We start from the raw sequence: 12,150 nt of genomic DNA on the forward strand, positions 1-12,150 counted from the left end.
GTAAAGAAGTTTTATTTAAGAGATGACGTCAGCAGGATCACCACAGGGACCAAACAAGCACTGACAAGAAACAAAATAAAGAAGCAGAAAAGATTCCTGGTGGATACACTGAAAAATCTGCACAGAAGATTTTTATCGGAGAACCACCATAACAGGATCTCGTATTCTCTATTTTGTATTCTTCGACCTTTTTGGGTCGTCAATCCCACAATCTCTGAACGAGACACGTGCATGTGTAAGTTGCATGAGAATCTAGGCTTTGTAGCTGAGAAGCTCCACCAGCTGAAACTTATCGAGACGGCCAATCTTGAAAACCTGGTAGAGAAGGTGTGCTGCAACTCCTCCAACAAGAACTGCACGTATGGCGAGTGTGTGGACTGCAAGGACAAGTGTGTCCCAATCTCCAGTACATATGACGGTACAGCAAAAGTATCTTTCACTCAGTGGGTCACAGAAGATAAGGAGATGGATAAAAAGAAAGAGGGAGAAAAGAGGTCAACTGTAAAGGTCACCATCAAGAAATCTGTGGAAGGCACACAGGAGAACCTTACTGAGTTGTTCCACACCTACTTCCAGCGGTTCAAACGACATTACTTCAACATCAAGCAGCAGTATGGCTTCTGCCGTGAGCTGAAGAAGAACATGTCAGTGGACGAGGCCTTGATACATATTGACTTTTCAGAAAATTACAGCTGCAAATATAGCTCCCAGATTCAAGCAGTGCACTTTGGGGCTTCACACCAGCAGGCCACTCTACATACAGGGGTGTTGTATGTGGGTGGAAAACCAGAGCCTGTGTGCTTCAGCACCATCTCCCCCTGCAGACATAAAAGCCCTCCAGCAATATGGCAACACCTCAATCCAGTGCTGGATTCTCTTCAGGCCACACATCCACAAGTGTCTGTGCTGCACTTTTTAAGTGATGGCCCCTGTACTCAGTACAAACAACGGGGCAACTTCTTCCTTTTCAGCACAGAATTGTACAGAAGAGGCTTCATGGCTGGCTCTTGGAATTTTTTCGAAGCTAGTCACGGCAAAGGAGCACCAGATGGTGTCGGGGGAGCCTTAAAACGATCAGCTGACATGATGGTGGCGAAGGGCCGTGATATCCCGGATGCAGAAGAGCTGTATAAGGCCTTGACCGAGGCAAACACAACAGTGAAACTGTTCTTTGTGAAGGGTGAGGATGTTGAGAATGCAATGGAGAAAATGCCAAAGCAAATACCAGCAGTGCCGGGAACAATGAGAATCCACCAGGTGATTACTCTGGCTCCAGGAGAACTGCTACATCGTGATGTCAGCTGCTTTTGCACAACACAGAAGCAGTTTAACTGCAACTGCTTCAAGACCCAGAGTTTCAGTTTCGGCCAGAGGGTAGTTGCTGTGCCTGTGCCACAGCCAGCCAATGAAGAGAACACACAGCCAGAGCCAGCCAGTGAAGAGAACCCACAGCCAGAAAAGGAAATCCAGTGGGGAAGTCCAGAGGTCATTGGGAAGTGGTGCATGCTCCGCTATGATAAAGGCCTGTATCCAGGCATCATCCTTGGCACAGAAGAAAGTCATGTCCAAGTAAAATGTATGCATCGTGTTGGGATAAACCGATACTTCTGGCCAGCTTGGGATGATATCCTCTGGTACCTGTTTGACGATGTCCTTGAACTCATTCCACCCCCACAGCCTGTGACAAAGCGCCACGTAGAGATCTTGAAAGAGGTGTGGGACAGACTGTCACAATGAATGCCTCAAAACATGAGGCGCGCGCACACACACACACACACACACACACACACACACAACCCCCCCACACACACAGACACACACACACACAGAAAGCATTTTTGACAGAACACTGAAAACTGAAACACTGAAAATTTTGAGCACTGAAAACTGTGAAGTGAAACCTATTTCTAGTATATATATGTTTTCATTGTTATCTTTATTTGTGTTCTTGATTACCCGTTTGACCCACTCAGGTAATTCCCTGACAGCAGTGACCACAACGTCCCCCAGCCCTCCCCCTTGCTGTCATACACCCCCCCCCCCCCAAAGTATTTTCAATGTTTGACATGTTCCGTCAATTAATAAAAGTTTATGTACATGTAACAAACACAAAGTGTGTTTTGCACTAAAACAGGTATTTAGTTAAGTTATCCTGAGGCCTTGCAAATCTTGTTTGACCAGAGGTCAAACAAGATTTGGTTCTTATGCCTGAGACTGCAGGTTGGTTTTGCACTGCACATGTACACACACACAAACACACACACACACACACACCACAAAATTGCACTTGTTTTATTTTGATGACCTACCTGTATTCAGTCTCATGTTTACATTTTACTGCACAGTACAGTATATTGTTGTTATTTTGTTTGTTGGTATTTAGTTAAGTTATCCTGAGGCCTTGCAAATCTTGTTTGACCAGAGGCTTGGTTCTTATGCCTGAGACTGCAGGTTGGTTTTGCACTGCACATGTACACACACACACACACACACACACACACACACACACACACACACACACACCACAAAACTGCACAAGTTGTTTTATTTTGATGACCTATTCAGTCTCACGTTTACATTTTACTGTACAGTATATTGTTGTTATCATCAGTGTTAATAAAATTCAGTTAAATTAAAATGTATGTCTATTGTTCTTCTTAAATGGTTGCATAATGAAATACAATGTTTATAGAAAATATTACATTGAATTTGAGATTAAAAACAACTATTTATGTTAAGCTGTATTTCTCTTCAACCCCGTTTACCACCTTCAACCCTGTTATCCTAGTCTCAACCCTGTCACGCCTATATTTTTTGTGATTTATTTCTTTCGATTTTATGAAAATGTATGTAATGTTTGTTGAACTCTGTCAGAAATGTTCAGAGCAATCATAACAATACCTTTTTTAGTTAAAAGTCAGATGCTAAAGTAGATTTATGATAAAAAACAGAATCAAAGAATCAAAAATGTGGCACATTTGAAGCTTTAGTATAACAAAAGTAGGAGAATTAATGTACTTTTTATATTTCCAATTATTTAATTAGTGAGGGACATTTGATGAATAGGAAAATGTTTGTTTAATTACAAATACAGTTCATAATCATATTCAAACAGCTTCCAGAGTGTCCATAACGGGGTTGAGAAAATATAGTGCCGTATCATAAAATAATGACCAATAATAATAGGGATTTAATGCCTGAGATGGGAAAATATTTTTTTCTGCAAGTTAAATATGTCCTTAATGTTGTGGGGTATTCAGAAAAGTGAAACATTTGGGTCATTTTTAAAAATAATAATAATCCAAATCGTACCGGTTTCGTGGAATGACTATATATATATATATATATATATTGTTGTGGATATGAGAATGTTTTTTTTTTTTGGGTTGTTATTGTGTAAATTGTTGTTAAAATATCGCCCTCCTTACTCCAGTGTTGTATAAAGGTCAAAGGGCGTTCCCGTAGTTAGTTCCATAAAGCATACATGAAGGACACCATAATACCCCTGTTCAGTAGTTTATTTCCTTATTATGTGTCTTAGGGTAAGGCCTTGTCTTCCATTAAGATGACACTCCATTGCACCAGGTGAAATAAGAGTAGATTCCGTTCACATTCCCTTTTCGTCAATTGCCATTCGCATTGCCAACACCAATTGCCGCCATTAAGCATGTGCTCAGCTCGGGGAAGAAGGGCGTGCCCGCCCATCGTCATCAAGGGTGGAGTCAGAGGGCCTGTGCCCACCAATCAGGGCCGAAGCGAGCTCACCGGGGGGCGTGTCCTGAAGGCCAGCGGCTTGATCGCCTGAGGCACTATAAAAGCGCGCGCGCAAGAACCGAGTGTGTGGTTGGACCAAGCGAGAGACGTGCAAAGAGAGGTGCATCAGAGAGTTCGCAGTACACAAGCAAGCATTGAGAGAGAGTCCTGAGAGCAAGCAAGAGGAGTACCACGAGCAGTACCAGCAGCTTTAAACTCCACCAAGCAGCATTGGCTCCACCAGGCAGCTTTAACTCGACCGGCGGAGCTCGTTCCGCGGCAGCTCGCACAATCGCAGCTTGGGCGTTGACGGTGGTGCCGACCGTGGCCGCGGAGGAACGGAGCTGCCGCTCCCGGCCCGACCGTGACCCAGTTCCAGTGGACCTTCCTCTCCCTCCAGCCATCCACCTCCTGCCATTCCTATCATCATTCCCCGCGTGAGTCTGTCTTTGTTTGTTCTGTCCCTGGGTAATAATTAAGCCTGTATAGTTAAGCTAAGTTTTGCTGTGTCGCCTTGCCTCTTCTGTAAATTATTTTATTATCCTTCCTTCTCCTTGGTTACTTTGAGCGTGTAAATAGTAGGATTAAATTTAGTAGCATTTCAAACCTTTTTTGTCTTCTTCTTCTTCTTCACATCCGTGTCGCCTTTGTCTTTTCCCTATTGAATACCTGTGGCGCGATTCGGCCAACGTTCGGGAATCGGGTTAGTCGGGGTGACTGTTAGGGCCGTGGTGCCAGCCGCTCGGCAAACCAACATCTTATCCGCGGTCCGTAACAATTGGTGTCAGGAGTGGGATGCATTGGGACAGATGAGGGTGGCATCTACAAAAAGAGATGGAGGAGATGAAGGAGGAGATACGACGAGGTGTAAGCGAGGAGGTCTCGGGGGTACGCGAGGAGGTAAAGCGAGGTGAGAAGCGTATGGAGAAAGAGGTGAGGAATAATACGGCTAGGTTACAAGGGGGCATAGAGGACCTGACGCAGGAGGTGGAACAGCTGACGGTGGGACAGACGGAGTTAGTGGAGCAGGTACAAAGGAACACTGCGGTACTAGGAGGGTTAAAGGCGACACAAAAATACATCAGAGACGACTTGATAGCAACGAAGAGGCAATGTCAGATGGTACGTGAGGGACTGACAACGAGGTTGGACGAGGTGACAGAAGTAATGGAGACGAAGGACCGGGAGGTGAGGACGCACATAGAAACGGTTAAGGTGGCATTAGAGGACGAAATTGAGGAGACGCACCGGGAAATAAAAGAGGTGAAACAAAAGTTAGAAGAAGTGGAAGAGGGGGTGAGTGAAATTAAGAAGAGACGGAGGGAAACTAAGAGGGAGATAAAGGAGGAAGTAATGGAATATGTACAAGGTCGGTGCTCGAATCATGATGGTGTGCTCGCTAACCAAATAAAGAGTTTGCAGGTGGCGAAGGAGGTGCGGAGATGAGGTGCCAAGGTGAGTGGCGATATACGTGGAAATGTATATGATGTGAGGGGAGCTTCAGTCGGCTTGAGGGTTGATTTGGATCCGGGTGTTCATGAGAGGCCGTTGGTGAAGTGTGCGACAGGTACGGTGTGCGAGAGAGGAGGTGTGCGAGAATGTCCGACTATGGGGTGTGTGAGGAAAAAGTGCGCGCCGAGGAGTGAGTGTGCTGTCGAGAGTGAGTTGGTCATAGCGCGTGTGCGAGGGGGCACATGGAAGCGCGGAGTGGGAAGTGTTACAGAGGATGTAACGAGAGAGTGTACACCTGTGGTGAGTGTTACAGAGGATGTAACGAGAGAGTGTACACCTGTGGTGAGTGTTACGGAGGGTGTAACGGGAGAGTGTGCGCAAGAGGATGCGCGAGAAAGGTGTGTAACAGAGGAGTGCATGAGGAAAGAGTGCGCTGTCAAGAGTGGTGGTGAGAGTAGTAAGAGTGACACGGAGCGTGAGTTGGTTGTGGCAGGTGAGAGAGGATGTACACCTGGAATGGAAGGATGCACACCTGGAATGGTAGAGCGTGTGTGGGAATGCACACTGGAATTGGTCGTGAGGCACGTGATTGGCTGTGCAAGTGAGAGCACACCTGTGGTTGTCACAGAGGAGGTGACCGAGGAGGGGGCGCGAAGAGGTGTGTTGGTGAGGTGTGCGAACGACGAGTGTGTGCAAAGGTGTGCGGTGGTCAGGTGTGTGACCAAGTCTGTGAGCGGAAGGAGTGTACCTGGGTGTGTAAGAGAAGGTGCAATGACAAAGAGCATGGAGACGGCTGGATGTATGAGCAAGGAACGAGCTGCGGGGTGTAAGCATGCGAATGGAACATCGACGCTAACCGGGTTAGCGGTTAGAGCGACGTTTAGCCGAAGCGGGCCCTTGGTGCGTGCCGGGCTTCGCGTGCCGCGAGGACCAGCGGGGAGCCGAACCACGGCGGTTTCGAAAGAACCGCCGTACACGATCCACGCTGGGCCTCGCTCGGAACGGCCGCGTCCATGCTCCACTAGGCGGAGCGGGCAGCCCGATAGGAAGGGTCGTCATGGCGACCCCTTTTTGTTGAGGCGTTCCGGCAGGGCGAGGTCGGGCCATTGGACGGCTCTGTGCCGGGATGGTGCGTGGGATCTCGGCCCGGGTAAACCTCCTTCCCTGCACCGAATGCCGGACGCATCCAGCCGCCAGCACCAAGCAACCCGCATTCATTGCTCGGCTTTGCGAAGCCGAGCTTTGGAGATGAATTGGCGCACCGAGAGGCTCTAGTGAGTAGACTGTGGTGAGGATAGTGGTTTGGACCAGAAATTAAAAAAACAAAATTCGAAATTTTGGAATAGAAAATTTTTGATTGGTTGAATTTGGACGAGCAAAATTTATAGTGAAAGATGCCTGATGTGGTGGGAGGGCAACTCTGCCATCTCTCACAGCGGGGGCAAAGGAGCACTAGTTTTATGGGGTTTATGGCAGTGAAAACTAGCCCGGGAGGGTTAGGATATAATGATAGGGATCTAGAGAAGATGACCTTAGGTAACGTTAAGGTTAGGTAGTGACAATGATACCTGTAGTGGGGACGCAGGTAGATTAGTGTGGATGATAATGACGTGGTATGTGCTTTGTTTAAAGGGAAGACGGGGAGCACTAAGTTAGCAGGGCACCAGGTAGTTCAGATAATGCCGTGTGAGTGTTGGAGGTGTATTCAAGTGTATTGAGCAGGGTATGAGTAAATGATTGTGAGTTGTAGTGTGATTGCACAGGTGTGCAACTGAACAGGTGGATGGAGCAGTATGTGAGTGAGTGATATTGATGTGTGCTGTGTTGACCAAATGGTCCAGGAAGGAAGGAGGGTGCAGGTGGCACCAGGTGTGATTGCACAGGTGTGCAACAACAGGTGAATGGAGAACAGGTGTATGGAATAAATGGTCTGGAGTATATGGAGTATTGGAATGGATGGTCGTGGAGTGAGTATGGTGGAAACTGTGGAGTGGAGTGGATGGTGCGAAGGTGTGGATGGGGGAAAGGAGGATGGCCCCCATCACGAATACCCGGGGAGGGTAGTATAAGTGTTAGGTAGAGGGTACAGGTAAATTGTGGTTGGATATTGGCATCTGTGGTGCGAGGTGAAAGAATGGTACTTGGATGGGTGCATTAGTGTTGTGGAAATGGCTGGGCGTGTAGCCTGTTAGTGTGTGTGTTGTTAAATGGGCACTCCACCACTGTGAGGATGTCGGCCAGGTGAGGCCGCAGGTGGGCTCTGGGAGCCGGTAGAGGTGTTGTGGATGGGGCCCGAGGATCCGGAGGACGGACCCGGGTAGCCCAGTGCCAGAGGGCACCGAGGGGTGACAGAGCCAGGAGGGGCCTTCCCCAATTAGATAGGTTAGGATGAGGAGCTAGGTAAGCTCGGGTGGCAACTGCAGTGGTGGAGGTGTGCAGGTGGGTAGACCTGCTGGGAGAGCTACACGACCCAGCCCGGAAATTGTGCAAGGGCACCGGGAGATGAATCGGGGGAGTGAGACCCCAAATTGAGAAGCACCACAGTTTGGTTAATGGGAATTGGTTTTTAGAACCCATAGTGTAAGTTGGCCAATGGATTGGCAGGGAAAGACCCCGGGTAGTGTAAAGTGTGTTAATGTCATTTAGAAAGTAGTTAGGATGAAAATCTCCTCGCACCATCTACATCCACTCACCTGGGGTGACGTAACTCCACACCATGCCATGTTTTATTATTTTTATGATGCAAATGTTTTGGATTGTGAGACGCATCATGACGTGGGTGTGACATTGTGCTTGTTGTTCCATCTCTTCCTCCTTATGAGGATTGATGAGGAATTGGGTGATGGCAAATTTTGGATAGAGGGATTGTGGAGACGAATTTGGTATAGGGGAAATATGGGGAAGACGTGACAGTAGCGACAAATTTGTAAATGTGTAGATTTTGTACATATGGGGTAAGGGCAAGGGTAGAGTAGGTGACAGGGGGGGTGACGTATGGTAGGGACGAGCTTTCTCACTTCGCTCTCCGTACGCACTTCGCCTTGCATTGCCTTGATTGATGTGTACCCTTGTGACCTTACCCCTCGCTCATCTGTCTTAACCCCCCTTTTGTCTCCCACATGAGGACCTGTGCGCCACTGGGCGCCGAGGGGAGCGTACGTGAGTCGGCCATTGTGCGCCCGAACCTCTCGCAACCACAGCTGTCTGCATCGATGCACCACATTATGGACCACATGTGTGGCTGAGCACCACTTATGGACCCCGTGGGTTGGGGCATGGCCCCTCTGCTGGAACCGGCCATGAAGGCCCGAGATCTTGCTGGCGGACCTTGGCCACAGGGCACCGATGCCCCATAGGTGAACCACACTAGTCGGCCCTGTGGGCCGTAAATAAATAACAATGGACACGTTGGGTGCATTTTATTATTGCAAATAGGCCGCCAGCAAAGAAGATGACAACACCTGGAAGATAGTAATAGCCAGCAGAGGGAGCCGAAGAGCAAGAGACCACCTGCAGGGTTCGGGGTTGTCGGTTTATTTTATTCATGAACAGTGATGACTGTGCACCGATTGCTGCTTGAGGGTGTATTGGTGCGTTTTTGGGTGCTTTCATGGTGCGTCGATGCAGAGCAGACTGTCTCCCCCCCAGAAAGAACAATCACAGGTCCTGGGTTAGTTTTGTAAATAAAGTAACGTCACTGTAAATAATGCTCCCCACCGTCAATGTATAGTTTGAAGACCATTCCGCAATTCGGTTAGCTGTGGGCGTGAGTCTGTTAGGTAGGGTGCAATGGAGCAGCGGGACATATTTATTTATGTTTTAAAACTGTCGCACTCAGGGTCAGGTTAAATGTAGAGGGAACTACACCTACGTGCCACACTAAAAGTTAAAGTTATAGGCCCGGGATGTGCCTAAGAGGAGGAGGGTGCAGTGTTGTGGATATGAGAATGGTTTTTTTTTTTTGGTTGTTATTGTGTAAATTGTTGTTAAAATATCGCCCTCCTTACTCCAGTGTTGTATAAAGGTCAAAGGGCGTTCCCGTAGTTAGTTCCATAAAGCATACATGAAGGACACCATAATACCCCTGTTCAGTAGTTTATTTCCTTATTATGTGTCTTAGGGTAAGGCCTTGTCTTCCATTAAGATGACACTCCATTGCACCCGGTGAAATAAGAGTAGATTCCGTTCACATTCCCTTTTCGTCAATTGCCATTCGCATTGCCAACACCAATTGCCGCCATTAAGCATGTGCTCAGCTCGGGGAAGAAGGGCGTGCCCGCCCATTGACAACAAGGGTGGAGTCAGAGGGCCTGTGCCCACCAATCAGGGCCGAAGCGAGCTCACCGGGGGGCGTGTCCTGAAGGCCGGCGGCTTGATCGCCTGAGGCGCTATAAAAGCGTGCGCGCAAGAACCGAGTGTGTGGTTGGACCAAGCGAGAGACGTGCAAAGAGAGGTGCGTCAGAGAGTTGGCAGTACACAAGCAAGCATTGAGAGAGAGTCCTGAGAGCAAGCAAGAGGAGTACCACGAGCAGTACCAGCAGCTTTAAACTCCACCAAGCAGCGTTGGCTCCACCAGGCAGCTTTAACTCGACCGGCGGAGCTCGTCCCGCGGCAGCTCGCACGATCGCAGCTTGGGCGTTGACGGCGGTGCCGACGTGGCCGCGGAGGAACGGAGCTGCCGCTCCCGGCCCGACCGTGACCCAGTTCCAGTGGACCTTCCTCTCCCTCCAGCCATCCACCTCCTGCCATTCCTATCATCATTCCCCGCGTGAGTCTGTCTTTGTTTGTTCTGTCCCTGGGTAATAATTAAGCCTGTATAGTTAAGCTAAGTTTCGCTGTGTCGCCTTGCCTCTTCTGTAAATTATTTTATTATCCTTCCTTCTCCTTGGTTACTTTGAGCGTGTAAATAGTAGGAATAAATTTAGTAGCATTTCAAACCTTTTTGTCTTCTTCTTCTTCTTCACATCCGTGTCGCCTTTGTCTTTTCCCTATTGAATACCTGTGGCGCGATTCGGCCAACGTTCGGGAATCGGGTTAGTCGGGGTGACTGTTAGGGCCGCGGTGCCATCCGCTCGGCAAACCAACATCTTATCCACGGTCCGTAACAATATATATACACACATACATACACATAGATATATTGTCTGTTATGAACAATGTTAAAATAATAGTCAACTTCATGGATCACATGTGCAGTCTCAATCTCATATAAAATGCACACAGCATTTGCATTTCATGACCTAGGGGGCCCTGCGTCCTGTCCAGGTTGTGCAAACTGCAGACCCTATTAGTTTGCCATGTAAAACTCGCTATTTGACCATAAATCAAGGATTTATTATGTAGAACATCTGGATATATTGTGTAGGATATAAGAATGTATAAACTTCTGTGTATCATAAAAAAACTTATACACAAGATAAGTAGGTTCTAAACACACGATTTTGACAGGTTGTGGCTCATGAAATCACTTGATAAATTTACACTTCCACACCGCCCCACTATGTTTAAGGGTCTTTTACGGCTGTTACTGCGGATTAATGAGACAAATCATACTAAAATACGCAATTTGGTGTCTGTCTGTCTGATGATTTTTTGACCGCGATACATTCCGTCGTTACCTATCCAATCTCAACCAAACTTGACAGGATGACTAAGGGTTACACAATGAAGGTTGTAGCGCATTCATTTGCCCCCCTCCCCAAGGGGGTTTCTCCCCCGAGTGGGTTTTTCCCACCATTGCCGTCAATGGGGTTGCATATTGAGGTGTATATCCATGTAAAGTTAGCTGTATCATGGCGTTTTTCCAAGGTCGCTTCTAATAACAAAACTAACGATAATAGCATAATATTAATGTTATTACAAAACAATACTAATACCAATAATATCCCACCTCCCCAAGGGGATTTTCCTCCTTGAACAAACGTCGAGTCAACGTTTATACTGTGGCAAGGTGTCGTATCTGTAAGCCCCACTTACCAAGGTAACGGTCCACAGCCATGCAGTTTAAATGGCAGATGGCTCTGCACACCTGGTGGATGAGAGTCCAGTCAACTCCAACAGCGTGGGCGGAAGAGGGTGAATTCCCCAATGGCCAGCATAGAGACGGAGAGGAGTGCCCCCCCCCCACCCCCCCACCCCCCCCCCGTATATACCACAATTACCTGTGTGTACCAGCCATAGAAAGGCAATGCCATCATTGCCCGAGGAGACTCGACATCATCATCATCAACGTTTAGAAATAGCTTATCATGGCGTTTTAGTGGGAGCAACGGCCTCTACCAGAAGTAAAAATATTATAAACCACAAACACATACGATTAGCTTTTTAAAAAGTCGCAAATGCTGTTTATAACACTAAACAAAGAAATTTTGAGGAATCCCGACATCTGTGAGGTAAATTTTACTTACAGAACTGAGCGAAGATCTACTGTAATCTATATAGCCCACAAGGGTTGTGTAAATAACATGACCCTTCGTACCGCTAACGTGGCGTTTTTCATGGCAGCCTTTTGAAACTCACTCCTGCTGTTTAACACAAAACTGAAAGGGAGCAAGCCCGAGTTGTGCTCATTTGCCAAGGAGCACTTGGCATAGCTAGTGCTTGCCAAGCCAGCCGTTCCTTAATGGTTTTGAATGGAGTGCTTGCTCGAATGCTTAAACCACTTGGCGATCTCTCCACAAGAAACTTGCACACACCAAATGTTCTTGAGACCCGACCATAGATCTACTGTAATCTACTGTATATACCCCAAAGAGGAATGACCCTTCTTGCCGCTCCCGCAGTGAGCGGGTGTACTAGTTCTGGTAAAATTTGCAAATACTATTTCACCATCCCACACTGCGATAAGAAATTGTAACCAAAATGTAATTTTAATTTACTCTGACTAATTAAAGGATGAAAAGTTAAACCGGAGGTGTGTTCAGGATTGTTGAGAATAGCTCCGTT

General features: G+C 47.4%; 1 protein-coding gene across 2 annotated transcripts in view; it reads left to right on the forward strand.

Annotated features, from left to right (window-relative positions):
- The window catches only part of LOC137427478 (uncharacterized), a 5,620-nt gene extending 2,855 nt beyond the window's left edge, over positions 1–2,765 (forward strand). Inside the window, exons 3-4 of one of the 2 annotated variants that reach the window (XR_013623495.1) lie at positions 1–2,183; positions 2,425–2,764. The exon at positions 1–2,183 is cut by the window's left edge and continues 457 nt beyond it. Coding sequence is in view for 1 of the 2 variants with exons in the window: in XM_078778131.1 (XP_078634257.1) it covers positions 1–1,737 (1,737 nt within the window). In the remaining variant the exon portion in view is untranslated. The other variant, XM_078778131.1, reaches the window with a different exon arrangement.
- The last annotated feature ends 9,385 nt before the right edge of the window (positions 2,766–12,150 follow it).

This window comes from Myxine glutinosa, chromosome 5 (genome assembly GCF_964187855.1).
Source record: "Myxine glutinosa chromosome 5, kmMyxGlut1.1, whole genome shotgun sequence".
Classification (NCBI taxonomy): Eukaryota; Metazoa; Chordata; class Myxini; order Myxiniformes; family Myxinidae; genus Myxine; species Myxine glutinosa.